General features: G+C 41.0%; 2 protein-coding genes across 2 annotated transcripts; both read right to left on the bottom strand.

The window, feature by feature from the left end:
• Positions 1-6,619: 6,619 nt before the first annotated feature.
• LOC141817914 (uncharacterized) lies at positions 6,620-10,132 on the bottom strand. Its single transcript, XM_074705523.1, is given in 3 exon segments — positions 6,620-7,008; positions 7,092-9,960; positions 9,963-10,132. Coding segments are annotated over 3 exon segments (3,426 nt in total). The 5' UTR covers positions 10,131-10,132.
• Positions 10,133-12,830: 2,698 nt separating this feature from the next.
• LOC141817910 (uncharacterized) lies at positions 12,831-16,071 on the bottom strand (the record flags this gene model as incomplete). The annotated part of the gene is given in 3 exon segments (XM_074705520.1): positions 12,831-13,839; positions 14,158-14,200; positions 15,704-16,071. Coding segments are annotated over 3 exon segments (848 nt in total), but the record flags the coding sequence as incomplete, so codon positions are not given.
• Between the last annotated feature and the right edge of the window lie 753 nt (positions 16,072-16,824).

Genomic DNA, 16,824 nt, shown 5'->3' with positions numbered 1-16,824 from the left:
ATTTGTGCATGTCGTGAGTGACACTGTCGATCCACCGTTGCGATCACCGGCCTCACCATGCTGTCCGGCTACCATTGGCCGCCAGCTCAAGCATGATCGACGTGTCACTCGTCGAAACTTCGTCCGGTCGGATAATGGCCGGAATCCAACGTTATTTGATCGGAAACAGTCAAATCACGCGGCCGGCAGTGGTGCGGCCATTGCCGACCGCGATTGGGCCGGATTCCGACCAAATCGCGATCGGAATCCGATGAGGGCGGGCCGATGTCGCACGCCGGTCCTTCCTCGGGCGGTCTCCGTCGCGATTTGGTCGGAATTCAATTCGATCGCGGTCGGCAGTGGCGCGACCAAATTGCGACCGATTCTGACCTAAATTCAACCGGAGTCCGAGTCCTGACCGACTGGAAGGCGGTGCCTACCAGTCGGCCGCCATATTCCGATCGGACCGGGGCTGACGGGCAGCTGCCGGTGGCGTGCCGAGTAGGAATGGGACGGTGGGTCGGGCGTATTATGTATTCCCATATTTGGATGGTTCAGATTTAGCGCATGATTGCGTGATGGACGTTGGATCGTGTGTCGCTCACGAGCACGCACGAACCCATCGCGCAGTATATCAAAACTATATATATATATATATATATATATATATATATATATATATATATATATATATCATAATTTTCTAATGGAGTAAAGTGCAAATTAATAATGAATATTGGTATTAAGGAAATAATCGAGGTCACACCAGCAAACCCTAGCACATGTGACACTAGACCACTTTAGCATGCAGCTAAGGTACTCTATAGCTTAGGCTTTGCTAAAAAAAATCTAAAGAAGATCAATAGATACATCAAAAAGATCTATTTAGTTAGTAATAAATGGTTCACGATAAAGACGTATCTAATTTATTTATGGTTGAAGTTTTACCAATTATAAGTCTAAAGAAGGTGAATGAATCAACATATGGGTAGAATTTGCAGCAGCCATCAACATATGGTCATTTCGCAATGTCTGCATATATATGGGTCAGCATTTGGGCAAAGGTTTGAATTTTAGAAGCTGAGCAATACCGTCTCCTCCATCGTGAAACTGGATCCTCCTCACAAATGATTGTGAGGGTGACCGTGTGGAGCTGCTGGGGTGGCGGATTCCATAGAAAAAGAAGATGAATGAATCCATTAGAAAGATTTATATAGTCCATAGTAAATGACTTTACGATAAAGACATATCAAATTCGTTGATAACTGATCACTTACTAAAAGTGAATAGGGGATGAATGTGAGATGCTGAACCATATGCAAGAAGACTGGAGAGACATTGCGAAATGACCATATGTTGATGGCTGCTACAAATTCTACACATAGGTTGTGTGACAGATGAGCATGTTTTAGTTATCTTTCAGATAGGCATTACAGGGATGAGCATGTTTAGTCATCTTTCAAATGGACATTGCATAGTTTCCTAGAGGATAGAGGATGAGGATGGCTAGTGAGGATGTTGAGCTGCACACGACGCATGGGTGGCTACAAGAGGAGACTAGATGACATTGAGGGCAGAGGGTTGTCGATGCCTGATCTCTCATGTTTCACTATGGAAGATAAGTGATCGATCGTAGCACATCTGATGGTTGCTATATAGAGAGAGTTTGGTACTCATGTGAGCACGTGTATATCTTGCCTCAGATGCCTATTCAGATTTGACACTTCATCAGACATGACATGAGCAGGGAGCTTGGCCATTGTATGGTTGTACATTCTTCTTTTGATGATATTACCTTTTCATCAAAAGAAGGGCGCCGTTCCAAGTTTGTCTTTGCTCTCTTCAACGAGTTATAGTAGATCGACCTCCTTCAGATCGGCTTTCAAAATGCCAAGATTCTTCAAACAAAGATTTGAAAACACTTAAGAAGGAGGTTAGAAGAGAGATCAAGACAAACTTGGCAAAGCCCTCTCGAAACTCAAGTCAGACCTCAAAAAAAAGATAAAGAGGATGAATGGAGAAAATAAGTAACAGAGAGTATAAAATAAAATGAATTGCTTGCCTTGATATTACAACTTATTACCTTTAAATAAAAAGTGAAAGGATGATCCTGGTTCCCAAAAAACACACTCTTTTCTTTTTTTCACTAAGAGACACCTCTTTTGATGATTGATGCCTTAATCGGTGTATTTCTTGGTGATCGACACTTTAACAACTACTGAGTCAAATCTCAATTTGGGTGGATCACATTTGAATGTTACTCGGACTAAATTTAACTTGAGGTCTTCTTTTGAGACTGATTTAGTCGAAACTCGATTTGATCGGACTCGAGTTCAACTTAAGGTTGTTTGATCAGACTTGAGCTCGGCTTAAGTCAGTTTGACTCGGACCTGAGCTTATCTTGACTTTGAATTCTAGTTCAATTTGACTTTTGCTTGATTATTTCAAGTGGTGCATACTTTCCTACCAAATCATATAATATTAGATGAATACAAATGGTAGATGATTTGAAAAAAAAAATAAATATTATACTAAATTTTTAAAAAATATATTAAACAAGGGAAAAGAATATCGCGTTGTAGTTTTATAATTGGAGAACATTTGTGACTCCTGATGACAAATTAAAGTATCTTTTTTCCTTAAGAATAAATTATTCTTGACCAGTAAGATCTCGATCAATATAATGGAAGGTAAAGTATCCAGACATGTAGCTTTTCTTCTCTTTTTAACGTTCTTCTTCTATTTTTTATTTTTTATTTTCTTTTTCTTTTTCTTTTTTTATTCAAAAGAATAAAGATATAGCATATGGCACAAGGAAAGTTAGAAAAAACTGGAAAAGCCTTACCATATCACTTCTGGTACGCCAGTTGCTTTAGCAAAGAAGTTAAATTGTATGGGACAAAGCTTTTGATTCCAAACCAGGTTTCTACTCAAATATGGGCCTGTTGATTATCATGAGCTACTCATGATGATCAACCGTTGTAATAGTTATAAAATTATAGCTGATATAAGATAGAAAGTAATCAAGATTAAAATTTTTTGAAGCTTCTAAAAAATTTTATATCTGAAAGAATTTTAATTTGATATATTATGTGTATTATGGTTCAACCTTAGACAAAAATAATAACCTCTCAAAGCTTACCGAATATTTATAGTTGCAGCAGCTACAATTTTGTTATATTTACATTTTATTTTATATCATTTTATATGTATCATTTTGTTGTCTATGAAGCATATATATATATATATATATATATATATATTTCTAATTTTAATATATTTTTATTGAATGATAGTAGTTGGATGGAATAAACAAAATTATTAGCATGAAGGATATTTGATCCTTTGATGGGTATGTGGATAAAGATGGATATTCATCCTTAGATGAGTATGGGGATGAGGATGAAAGTTGCATACCCGATGAGGATAAGAATAAGATGGGGATGGCTATAATAAATGGGGATGAGAACTAAGGATATGAACTTTTACCCAAACTGACCCATTGTCATCCCTAAATCAGATATCAAGCAAAACGATAATTCAACTTTGAAAAGGTTGAAATAAGACTAGCAGTCAATTGCTAGGTAGTAGCAATCAATTGACAACCCTAAATCTCATATACGGGGTCAGGAGGTATGGGCTAATGAAAATGAGTTCGGGGTGCTTGGTTGTGCGTGAGAGATGCTAAGTCATGGCTCTTTTATGCTCAATAACCCACTCGGACTTGGACTACTCAGGCAAGGCATTCGCCGAGTTGGAACTTGGGAACTCACTTGAGCTCGGGAGTCGATGTTCGACCTAGTTGGATCTCGGGAGCCCATTCGGGCTCGGGAGTTGGCATTCATGTTAGGATTTCGATATATATGCGCATTTTGAAATTTTATGTTTCTCTAAATATGTAGCGGAAGTGTAATAAACAATTTTATTACTATTTAAGCATAAAACTCACATGAGGATACACACACATGCAAACATAATCATAGAAATAGCATAAATAAGTTATACCTTTTGGATGACGCAAAATAAAAATGACATCAACTAACAACCTTGAGAAAGGTTGCCTCTATTCGTATCCACGTCGAGATCTCTCGAGACAACTTCCTTAAGTCACGTGTCATGTCTCCATTTCAATACTAGTCTAAGGAGGGAGACAAACGATTTGAAAGAGGACCTACGTCTGATTCTGTTTAAAATAACCTGACGATATGAATCGAATTGAACGGAGGTGATCACACCGCCGTTTGAAGGTCAGACGGTTCGCTATCAACAAGGGGCAGCAAACCTAATGGCGTGAGAGTTCCGACAACAATAATTGCCCGTCGGAATAATGGCCAAAGAGGAAGGAAGAAAAGATACCTCACGACGGAGAAACATCCATTACTTCTACTCTTGCTCTTTACTTCCACCGCAGGTTGTAGCTTCCTTTGGCTCAGGAAAAGGCCGACCTAGGGAGATAGCTGACCTATGGAAGGTGGCTTGGCCGGAGGTGAGCTTGGACAACCTTCCTATTGCCAATGGCAACTCCACCAAGTGAAGGTATGGGCAGCAACAATGAGGAGGAGGGGGTTTGGGCAACTAGAAGAGAAGAGATGGTGACTGATTTTTAAACCTAACCTTTAAGTTTTTTTAATCCACTTAATAACTCTTCTTTAGAGATATATTTATAGATCTCTAACAGATTTGATTCATGAATCAAAAATCCGCATCTGTTAACCCAAACTCCAATCCAATAGCCTTAAGTTTGGTTCAAGACCAAATCGCGTTGATTCAAAACAAAATCATCTTTAATTAAAACTAAATCAATTTAGTTTATAATTAAATCAAAGAGGGTACACTTTATCTTCAAAAGACGTGACCCATTCGTGCTTCCATTCTAGAAAAATATCTTTCATATTTGCCCTTCGTCTAGTCCAACCAGACTCAATTTCTCTCGATTTAAGAATCTAATTTTCAAACTCGTTTTATGTCTCTTGGAGAATCTTATAGTGTGTGTGACTTTATAGGTTCCCGATTTATATTTGGTCATCCATAATTAATCATTAATTATAGATCGATCATGATTAACACCTAGTAGTACATCATGCCTCCAAGTTATATCATGTATGTGTGTGTTGCGAGTGTTGTAATAATTAATTATAATTATTTATTTTTCTTCCACTGCACACATTTGTGAAACGTGTAAACATACGCAACGCACCAGATTGGACCTAACACCTTGTTATGCAAATTCAAGTTTCTCAAAATATCTATCCAAAAGGATCATCCTCTTGATGCGTTTCTACTTTGACCAAAGATTTATGAGTAACAATCCTAACAAGTTGTCAGGGTATACGTCTCCTAGTAAAAGGAGTGGTGAATCCTCTGTGGGCTACTCAATCACCTTCGGATACTTCGACTTATATCCAATCATCCCGGGTTCACACTTCTATAGAGATGTTTGTTTAGGATGTCAAAGTATAAGTCTCCATGACCAAGATAACTTAAATACCTCAAGTCGAAGAGAAACTTGTACTCGAGCTACAATGAGATCTTCAATAGGTATGTATGGAATCACATGAAGTCTCATGGCAGATTACTTCAGATGAACTAGTTACCTTTAACCAACATCCATATATTAACTCTCCACATCTCATGTTTCCAACTAGTTCAGATTAGTTGTTTGGTAAAATCAAGAGAAGCTCTAATATATGTTTGGTAAAATCTCTAATATATGCTAATCTTACAAAATTAATAATGTTCAATCTTATCAATTTATCAAATAGGAAATATTTTAATATTTACATAATTATATATGTATAGATACTCATTAATTATGATCTAATCATAATTTTTCTCATATTATCTATTATATTGTGGATCTCATTAATTAAGTTTAAAAATAAATTAAATATATATATAATATATATATATATATAGTAATTTTATTTATTAATAAATAATATATTATCTAATATGAATGAGCTCATGGGCCGCGGCGAGCGACCGATCCAACCCGACGGCATAGCCCAGTAAGGGAGGGACTCTACCGGATGAGCCGCGAGAGCCTTCGCAATTCCACGGGCTGGTCGAGTAGTCGGGGGTAGGGCAACTGCTTGTGCTTGGTGGCGGAGGGCGGTGGCGAGATGCGGCGAGAGATGTCGAAGAAGACGCTCGGGGAAGATCGCTGTAAAGGTCTTCGGCGCGCGCCAGGAGATCGATCTCCGTCGGACACCCTTCGTTGCCGGCCGATCACGAACATCCACCAGCTGATGCGACATTTGTTTCTTCAATCTCAGATCGCAAAGGATCTTGACCTTCTTGCTTCCGACGGCGATCTCTCGCAGCCCGGCGGAGTAGTAGGCGGTTACGCGAAAGCCCTAGCCGGCGCCAGTCGGCTTATTGTTGAGGAAAGGCGTGAAACCTAGGCTACCGGAGGAGGATTCGTTTCAGCGTCGACGAGGAGGCAGAAGGAGAAGCGCTTCAGGCCAAGATGGGAGGGGAGGGAGGAGGCGTCCCGGACCCTTCCGGCGATGCCTCCGTCAGGTTGGCGCTCGGCGACAAACGGAGAATCCCCGGAAATATCGAGAAATTCTTCGTGATGTAAAAATAGTAGTACAGCGACAGAGATGTGATGGATCCAAAAGAAGCAAAAGAGCGTCCGTCAGCCTTGCTGCTTCTGCCCCGCCAAGGCCGCCGCCGTCCTCGCCTCCTTGACCTTCCTGTCGGGCATCGCCTCTCTCAGCATGGACAGCACGTCCCTCATCGACGGCCGGTCCCTGGGGTTCTTGCTCGTGCAGAGCAAGGCTATGCGCAAGACCAGCATCATCTCCTCCCTCACCTGCTTGCACCCGGCCGCCGCCGCCTGGTCCAGCACCTCCCACGCCCCGCCTTCCTCCGCCTTCGCCATCCTCGCCCGCACCCACTCCACGATGCTGTTCCCCTCCCCGAACTCCGCCTCCACCGACCTCCTCCCGCTCACCATCTCCATCAGCACCACGCCGTAGCTGTATATGTCGCTCTTCTCGTCGACCTGCAGCGTGTACGCGTACTCTGCGCGCACGGAGAAGCGAGGGTGAATGGAGCAGACAAATCGTCGAGCATTTGGTGTCCGTGATGCGCGATCGATTACTCACCGGGAGCTATGTAGCCACAGGAGCCGGCGATGACCGACATGGACTGGTTGGCCGTCCGGATGAGCTTGGCCACGCCGAAGTCCGCCACCCGAGCCTCCATCTGCGCGTCCAACAAAATGTTGCTCGGCTTCAAATCGCGGTGCACGATCACCGGGTCGCAATCGTGGTGGAGGTAGCAGATCCCCTGCGCGATCCCCACCGCAATCTGGTACCGCATCGCCCAATCCATGCTCAGCCCGCAGCTTCCCCCCTTTTCTGAGCCGCTCCGGCGGCGCAGCAGATCCTCGAGGCTCCCGTTGGGCATGTACTCGTAGAGGAGCAGAGTCGTCTCGCCGTTGGCGCAGCAGCCCAGCAGCCGGACGATGTTGCGGTGCCTCACCGATCCCAGCACCTCCACCTCCGCCACCGTGCCCCCTTCCCTCCTCTTCTGCCGCCCGACGCCCTCCTTTTGTGGGCTCCAGAGTTTCTTCACCGCTATGGTCTCGCCGTCCGGCATCTTGGCGCGATACACCATCCCCGTCGATCCCATCCCGATGATCTGGTCGCTCGACGACACGCATCTTTCTACGTCCTCCGCCGTGAAGTTTAGGCGCTGGAATGCCGTCATTCGCCACCGCGCAGGTCCACCCCGCACCTCGTCCTCCATCTCTGCTTTTTGTTGCGTCCACCGAGTTCCCAGTATCAGAACCACCAGCCCTGCCGCAACTGCCGCGGCGGCAATCCACACAATCGTTGCTCCGGCAGAGCCCCGAGCGGTTTGCTGCGTGTCCGCGGCTGCGGCCGCGCCCCTTGGGATCTCGCACGGCCTCCCCACCAGCTCACCGCAGAGGCCGGCGTTGCCGGCAAACGCCGAGGAGTGAAAGTTCCTGAGAACATTGCTGGCGGAAGGGACCGGGCCAGTGAGGCAGTTGAAGGAGACGTTGAAGTTTTCCATGGTGCTGCAGTTGTCGAACTCGGGTGGAATGGTGCCGCTGAGCTCGTTCCAGGAGAGATCAATCTCGGCAATCGAAGGGAGCTCCGCCAGCTCCGGCGGGATGCTCCCTGTGAGTCTGTTGCGGTCCAGCTTCAGATTTAGCAACCTCTGGCAGCGGCTGATGGTGGCGGGGATGCTCCCTTTAAGCTCATTGTTCTCCAATTCGATCTTGTAGACATTCCTGCAGCCAGAATCGAAGCTCGGTATCTCCCCGATCAAACCGCAGCTGCCAGCGGCGAAGATTTGAAGATTCGGCGCTTGCCAAATGCTCTCCGGCAGAGGCGCCAGGAGAGGATTCTTCGAGACGTTCAAGAATTCCAACCTCGGGGCGTGCCCGAGGTCCTCTGGTACTCCGCCGGAGAGGCAGTTGCTGCTTAGGTCCATGTAAGTCAGGTTAGGCAACGAGCCGAAGCCTGCCGGAATGGACCCAACTAGGCGATTCCTCTCGACGCGGACGCGCCACAGCGAGGAGCAATTCGCGAGCTCCGGCGGAATTTCCGAGTCGAGCAAGTTGGAGAAGAGGATGAGGCGATTGAGTCTGTTCCCGAGGCAGAGAGCCCGTGGGATCGGACCGGTGAGAGAATTGGAGGACACGTCCAGCTTCTGCAACCTACCACCGGCACCAAGTTCCGGCGGAAGCTTCCCGGTGAGTGAGTTGTTCCAGAGGTTGAGCACTTCTAGATTGGGCAGAGCTCCGATTCCGGAAGGGATCTCGCCGGAGAGCTCGTTGCTCATGAGGCTGAGTTGAGTGAGGTTCAGTAAAGCGGAGAAGTCAGTAGGAATTCGGCCGCGGAGCAGATTGTCGGAGAGATCAAGAACTCTGAGAGCTCTCATATCGGAAAAACTCGCTGGAATTCTGCCGGAAATCCTGTTCTTGAAGAGGAAAACCGACTCGAGCCGAGTAAGGTTGCCGAGCTCCCACGGCAGAACGCCGGTGATGTTCGCCGACGAGATGTCGAGGTAAGTAAGACTAGCCAACCTTCCGAACTCCGGTGGGACGCCGCCTCTGTAGGAGTTATACCCAATCTCCATGTGCTGGAGCAGCGTCAAAGAGCCGAGCTCGCTCGGCAGTCGGCCACTGAGGAGATTTCCGGCGAGGTGAAGATATCGCAGCCGCGTTAGGCTGCCGAGCCCCGGAGGAATGCGGCCCTGGAAAAAGCTCCCGCCGAGATTGAGGTGCTCCAATCGTCGGAGCCTCGTCAGGCCGGGAGGCACCGGGCCAGCGAAGCTGTTGCTGTAGGCGTCAAGGACGGAGAGACAGCGGAGCCTGGCGATGCCCGGCGGGAAGGTGGAGTTGAAGTCATTGTGGCTGATGTCGAGGCTGCGGAGGCGAGTAAGGTCGAACAGAAAGTCCGGGAGCGGGCCGGCGAAGGCATTCCCACTGAGGTTGAGGTGTTCGAGCGAAGAACAGAGCCGGCGGAGCTCGGGCGAGATGGCACCGGAGAGATTCTTCCAGGAGAGGTCGAGGGCAGTGACTTCACCAGTAGCGTCGTCGCACGTGACGGCCGACCAAGAACACCACGGCCGCGGGTCATCCGTCAGGTTACCATACGCCCATTTTCGAAGGTTGGAGGAGGGATCAACGAGGGAGGAGCGCAGGGAAAGCAGAGCCATCACAGGGAGCGGTGGCGCCGACGCAGAGCCGGCGAGGACAAAGCAATAACAGAGACTGGAGAGCAACAACAGCATGTTGATTTCCGGCGACGCACCGGACCATGAACATAACAGGAGATGGGTAGAAGAAGACAAGAAGGCGCAGAGGAACACGGTGGCGGCTTCCCTTTTTAGGAGCTGGAATGGTGCGGGGACGGGGAGCAGGGCCTGCGTCGCCGCCATCATTGGGTCGCCGGGCGACTCCAGCAGCTCCGGATTCGTGCATGCTCTCTCTCTCTCTCTGTTCCTTTGTTGTTCTTTAATTGGAGTCATGCTCTGTCTCTTTCGCTTTTGCCTTTGGCTCGTCTTCCTTTTGTCAGCCATGGCCATGGATGGGCGACGGGGAGAGCGATCGAGTTGTGCGTGCATGCTTTTTGCTGGTGGAACTGGAACCAGATCATTCTCTTTCGCATCCAAAGAAAGTGTCTTTAGTTTACTCTAGTTTTTTGTTTCTATTTTCTCATCTATTTGAAATTAAACTGAATTTTCCTTCTTGATCAACCTTATTAGAAAACTTGGACGAATCAATAATTGTCCCCGGGGCCATGGTGCCACGGTAGGACATCCAGGTTGTCACTCAGGCACCTGCAATTCGATCTCCAACTACATCAATAATCATAGTAGTTAGTTATGACAAAACAGAAATTACTAAAGTAGACAAGGGTCTAATCTCGACGAAGTCAAGGTAATGTTCTCCTTCATCATGATCAATTATAGTTTTTGATTTATCTTCTCACATATAGTCGTGAGACCACTGAGGTAATGGATTTCATCTTTTGCTGAAGAATTAGACGAATCAATGACCCCCAAAGCAAGCTCATGAGCTAACAAATTGGTTGTGCTAGTCGCGGCCTTGGCCTAACCAAAAGCTCAAGGCCTTGCCGAATCACAAACTCGTGACTCGGCTGCTGCGCTTAGCGAACTCATCGTGATCTAAAGATTGGCCGCGACCTGGCTGCGAGTCGTGGCCGCAGGCCTAACCACAAGCTCGCTCTCTTGATTGTGAATTGAACCTTAAGGCTACGTTTGGTACGACGTAATGTAATCACGCTTGTAATGTAATCAAGTTTGTAATGTAATGTAATGTATTCATGATTACATTACTATGTTTGGTTGAAGGAATGCATGTAATCTTTGATTACAAGAATGATTACATTACAGTGTTTGACATTATTTTCAATAAAGAATCTAATTTTTATTATTATAAAATACCAATAATACCCTCCTAATTTTAAAAATAAAATAAAAATAAATGTAATAATAAAGATTATTTTTATTATCTTTAAAATAAATTATTTTATTAATAATTATTAATTATTAATTATTAATAATTACTAAAAAATAAATTATTAATTATTAATAATTACTAATTAAAATTAATTAATAATTTTTAATAATTAATAATTTATTATTAACTATTAATTTTTAAAATTAATTATTAATAATTAATTAATTATTTTTATTTTTAAAATAATTAATTAGTTTAAATAATAATTAATTAAAATTATAAAATAAATATTATTAAAATAATTAATAAATATTTTATTAATTATTAATAATAATACATAATTTTTATTTAAATTATTAATAATTATTATTAATAATTTTATTATTTTAATTATTTTATTAATTATAATTATTAATACTTATTTTAATAATTAATAATTATTATTTTATTATTATTAATTATTATTATTAATTTTATTATTTTATTAATTATAATTATTAATACTTATTTTAATAATTAATAATTATTATTTTATTAATACTTTTATTAATTATTTTAATTAATTTTATTAATAATTAATTATTAATTAAAATTATAAAATAAAAATTATTAAAAGAATTAATAAATATTTTATTAATTAATAATAATAATAAATAATTTTTATTTAAATTAATAATAATTATTATTAATAATTTTATTATTTTAATTATTTTATTAATTATAATTATTAATACTTATTTTAATAATTAATAATTATTATTTTATTAATACTTTTATTAATTATTTTAATTAAGTTTATTAATAATTAATTATTAATTATAATTAATAAATTATTGATTTTATAAAATTATTAATTTTATTAATAAAGTGGAAGGGTATATTTGGTACGATAAAAATAGAATCTGTAATGTAATCGGATTACATACTATTTCCTTTGTAATCCAGATTACATATCTTGGCTCCTCTTTTGTAATCCAATTACATTACATTACAAGCCTAATTACATTACCAAACAAAGTAAATCATCTTGTAATGTAATCCTGATTACATTACAAGCCTGATTACCCCTTACCAAACATGCCCTAAGTTCCAATCAATCTCTTTGTTTTGCTAGATACTACTAAACAAATAAATAGGATTAATCCAACTATTTTTTTTATTTTATTTGGTAAATGTTTGTTTGCTTTCAGCTAAAGTCTTCTGGGCCACACCGTATCGATTTCTTTGGCACGCCGAGCGTGACATGAGAAGAGGATGCACTTTATGTGGATTCAATAATGAACAATTTAAACGACCTTGCCTCTTGTTCGTCTAACAGATAAATTCAAAATACAACTTATGTAAGTTTAAAAGTACATTCAAAACACAATTTCTATGAACATGAGAGACGGTGCACTCAAATTTCCCATTCATCAAGTTGTTTCATATCCGAGATCTCATCTTTACGACTATTAAGTTGTTGGTGGGTTGCTATGCAGAAGATGACAGATTGATTTGAATAAGATGGAGGAATGATCAAGGCTTATCGCTTCGCTAGGATCCTCAAGTCTTAAGAAGCTATGAGTGCAGACAATGACAAAGCCCTATATACAACCTAGTCATGCAGTTAAGTTCTACTAGAGACAAACTAGACTATCTGGAAGATAGACATTACATCTATAGATAGACAGGTGATGGAGTATCCATTCTTTGAGTGCCTCCTATTACGGCTCTATAAAAGAGGATCAAAGAGTGACTACACATGGAACATAAGATATTTTTATACACATTTTACTTATAAAAGAAACTATCAACCTTCAAAATATTTATCTCTATTAATATTCGAATCTCAATCCTCTTAGTTATTCCTTTAAATGTTTTATTATTTACCATTGCACTACACATGTAAAGACAATCCCAGAGCTACTTTGTTCAGTAAGCAAGCTGAAGCAGTATAAGATTTGTACCTGGACATCAGAGCCAAAAACACTTAAGATGGAATTCAGAGCCCTCATACTAGCAGTGTTGTAAGTCTCTCCATGTATTTGATTTTTAGGTGCATATGGCAAGAAGAGTGCTCAAGACAAACTTAACGAAACCGAGTAAATATGTGCTTAGACGACGAGAATTCGGTATGGTGAATGTTGACGATCAAGGAAGAACGACATTTCCATAGTGACTAAGATAGCATACTTGCCGGAGACTTCACTGATGTGCACAATAGTTGTTTCAGTTATTCTTCCAGTTCTCGGCGGCAGCAAGAACAATTCGAATTAGGGATGACAATGGAGCAGTTTGGTCCAGAATGTTCATCAGTTTTGTAGAATCATAAGATACACTCAGTAACTCGGATTTGCCATTGTGCCCCTGGCTGAATACTTGAACTTAATCGTCTGTATATCGATCAAAATAGGTAGGATAGCCTTGTAACTGAATGATCTCGCAACAATATTCATCGATCATTCCTTCGGTGTTGCTCTAAATGTCCAGATCACCACCAGAGCTAGCTGAGTCATCGTTGCTTCCATCGCTATCACTGCTGCTGCTTCCACTGCCGCTGCTGCTTCCGCTCCCGCTACTTCCGTCGCTGCTGCTGGAGCTCTCTGTCTCCTCCTGCTGCCCATCCGCTGCATTAGCCTGAGCTCGTAGAGCTTCAGCCGCGTTTAGCCCTTCGTCTGCCTCATCACTTACATCAACATCAGCGATCTCATCATCTGTATCATTTTGATTTGTGATATTAATGTCGAATCCCCCGGGCTCATCCTGCCCAAAAATTTCATTGTTTGGCGTTCCTCCATCATCCTCGCCAAAAATATGAAAGTTCTCTAATTCAGACGATTTCCTATCAGGAGAAATAGGTGATGGATTAACTGGAACTGATTCATTGACAACACTCTTTTCTCTGGGTCTGGAACCTGCAAGGAGAAAAATGCCACATGAGATTTGGATGGAATGTGATCTACTTCTATGTTTTGTCGAGAAGTAAAATCTAAGTCATGGTTTTGCAAAAAGAAGTAAAAGGAAAAGACATTATGTATGAAAACCAATCTTTCAACATGCCGCAAACAAGAGGCACAAAAAAGGCATACGACATTTCAGAACTAATATGTTTCATGAGTGATGACGAAGCATCGAAAGGAAATCAGAAATGTTGCAGTCAATTGAGGTGAGTCTAGAGAATCTCATGATAGTATTTATAGTTCAAAATAGATAAATTTCACAAGAGATAATACCTTGACTTTCTGGTACACCTATATCAATTCGTTCGACCTCAACCTGCTCAACAATCATATGTAGGCATAAGCAAAGACAGTTTAAGTGAAATAATATAGAAACTAAAAACCAAAAACCCAAAGTTAGTTGAGTACTAATATGAGATTAAATTGCTCAAAGAAACTAACATACAGTAACCAATGATAAATAATGTCAGTATGTGAGCAATAATAGGGATGAGAACTGAAACAACATAGATGGAAGGTGTCCTAATTACAGGAAACAGTTACATAGCATGCTTCGCATCTCGACAAAATGCAAAGTTCATATAAACCTTGAACAATGCAATCCACTAGGATATCTTGCGTGTAAAGAAAAAAATTAATCCCAAATAAGGTGGCATCAAAAAACAAGTACCAAAAATTGTATCTTGTCAATATCAAGATGCCATGTTATGCAGGATACATTACCCTCAGTTATATAAGATGCCCTTCCAGGGCATAGGCATCAAAACACAGTCAACAAGTAACATCACAGCTATTAAACTGAGACCAAATAGATGGTACATTAACCTTCATTGCAGGTCCACATATGTGATGCTTTAGCTTATCAAGAATGATAAAATCAAACTTCTTGGAAACTATATTAAGATTCGAATTATTTGACATCCTGAGTCATTAAATAACTGTAAAGCAAAATGTGTAGTTTTTACTCCATGAAAACTCTCAACCACACATCTCAACAGGACCTCACCTAGGTTTATCTATTTCTTATCTTTTTTTCTTAGAAAAAAAGAAACACTGCACAGTTCTTTTGAGTATGGTGAAAAGGTATTGTCAGTCAAGTGTCACATAAAACTGAACAGATTACATTTTATTAAAATGAATCTTGAATGACATTCATGAACTAATTCCATTTCAATAGCAAGCTTCTATTTTCCTGATCATGGAGCTCCTATGTTAAGGGAGTTAAGTAGGGCTACTTTGGGCCTGCAAGAGCTTGAGACAAAAGAAAACAGGTTTCATCTAATCGCTCCACTCTGACCATCTTTACATCCAGCTCTTGTGAAGATGCAGTTTAGAAGGACGAAACTGTAATATAAATAGTTCATTCCTTCAATGGGATACTCGAATACACAGCAAAGGGCTAGTAAAGTATTGGTATAACCAAGAAATGCTATATTGTAGATTTGGAGCAAGTAACAGTTTATATCTATGTACCATTCCTGCATTAGATGCACTGGTTTAAAGAATTAAGCATAGGGAATATGGGCATTTCAGAAGTTCATAGGTCTAAGATATAAAATGGAACAAAATGAACTTTAATATTTCTCATATCTAAAAATAAATGCAATTGCCACCATTAAATTTGACGACAAGCAAAGCAAAAGTAACTCAGCCTATAACTGATGCTACCGTAGAGTTTCAAATCAACAGAACTGATGAGAATGTTTCTTGCACTAAATAATGTCCTAGACTCCTAGGACAAACAAGGAACTGCAGAAAATATAGAAGTTGATAATTGAATTTGCAGGTTTCAGCATTTACAAATTTAACCATTACTTACATGAATTGGATGCACTACTGTTTTATTTGGCACTTGCATTTTTGCCATCCTTCCAACTGGAGGAGAACGAGACTCCGTGGCTGTTCCAGATGAGGGTGCAGATGAAATGTTAACTGCTGAAGCATGGTCACCAGGCAATCGCACATGCCTCAACCTCTTAACTGCACGATGCAACCGTTCCAACCTAAATGTCTCTCCATCAAAAAACAGAACTCCATCATTGTCTTTGTAGTCCTCACTGCTTCCCTCAAAGGAAACATTTTGTTTTCCAGGCTGATTATTACGGAACTCTACAGTTATTCTGTTCTCCTTATTTTTATGCAATGATCCAGGTTGGCTCTTGTCAATTGATGCAGGCTTAAATTCATCTAACAATTGCAGATAGAAATATGATTTCAGTACTAATGCTTGATTATATATGTAGTACAAGCAAGTAACAAAAAAAATATTTGCATACTAAATCATAGTGGGGAAGTAAAATACAAAATACCACGTTGAAAACAAACCTTCAATAGCTAAAGCAAGATTATGAATAAAAGAAGAAAAGATGCTGAATGCATATATAGATCATGATGTAGAAGCATCTCTATTTGGTCCATGTGGTCCTCCTACATCCTTGCTTTCTCTTTGCTCAAACGTTAAATCGCTGATGTTCAAACAGGTTGTGCAAGGTTTTTGGGTTAGGTTATCAATTAGGCTTAAGGTCTTGCATATGAAAACAATGGAAAGTGAGAAGGGAACCAAGAGATATGAAACTTTAAAAGGCACTTTGAACTAGGATTATTATTATATGCAAAAAGAGATCTCTTTTCCAACTAGAATGATTACAAAATTATTTACTAAATCAAACCCAAAGATCTCACCAAAAGTTGGGCTGGAATCTTTTCTTTTTATACCATGTGAAGACTTGGCAGGCATCTCAACTTCCAATCATCATGCCATCTCAGTGGAATCCTTCTATTTTTAGAAACTATTATATATACTTGGTCAAAACATGTAAAGCCTCAAAGAACGATTGTTAAGATAAATCCCATCGAATTTTTAATTTTCTAGCTGTTGATAAGTGTGCTCTATTTTTACTGTCTTTTTCGCACATTCAAAACATTGGTTGGGTGGTTTTA

This window comes from Curcuma longa, unplaced genomic scaffold (assembly GCF_044706935.1).
Source record: "Curcuma longa cultivar G26 ecotype Majalengka, Jawa Barat unplaced genomic scaffold, ITB_CL_G26_1.1 contig_22496, whole genome shotgun sequence".
NCBI classification, from domain to species: Eukaryota; Viridiplantae; Streptophyta; class Magnoliopsida; order Zingiberales; family Zingiberaceae; genus Curcuma; species Curcuma longa.
Note: the sequence above shows the minus strand (reverse complement) of the source record. Positions and strands in the feature narration are given on the sequence as shown.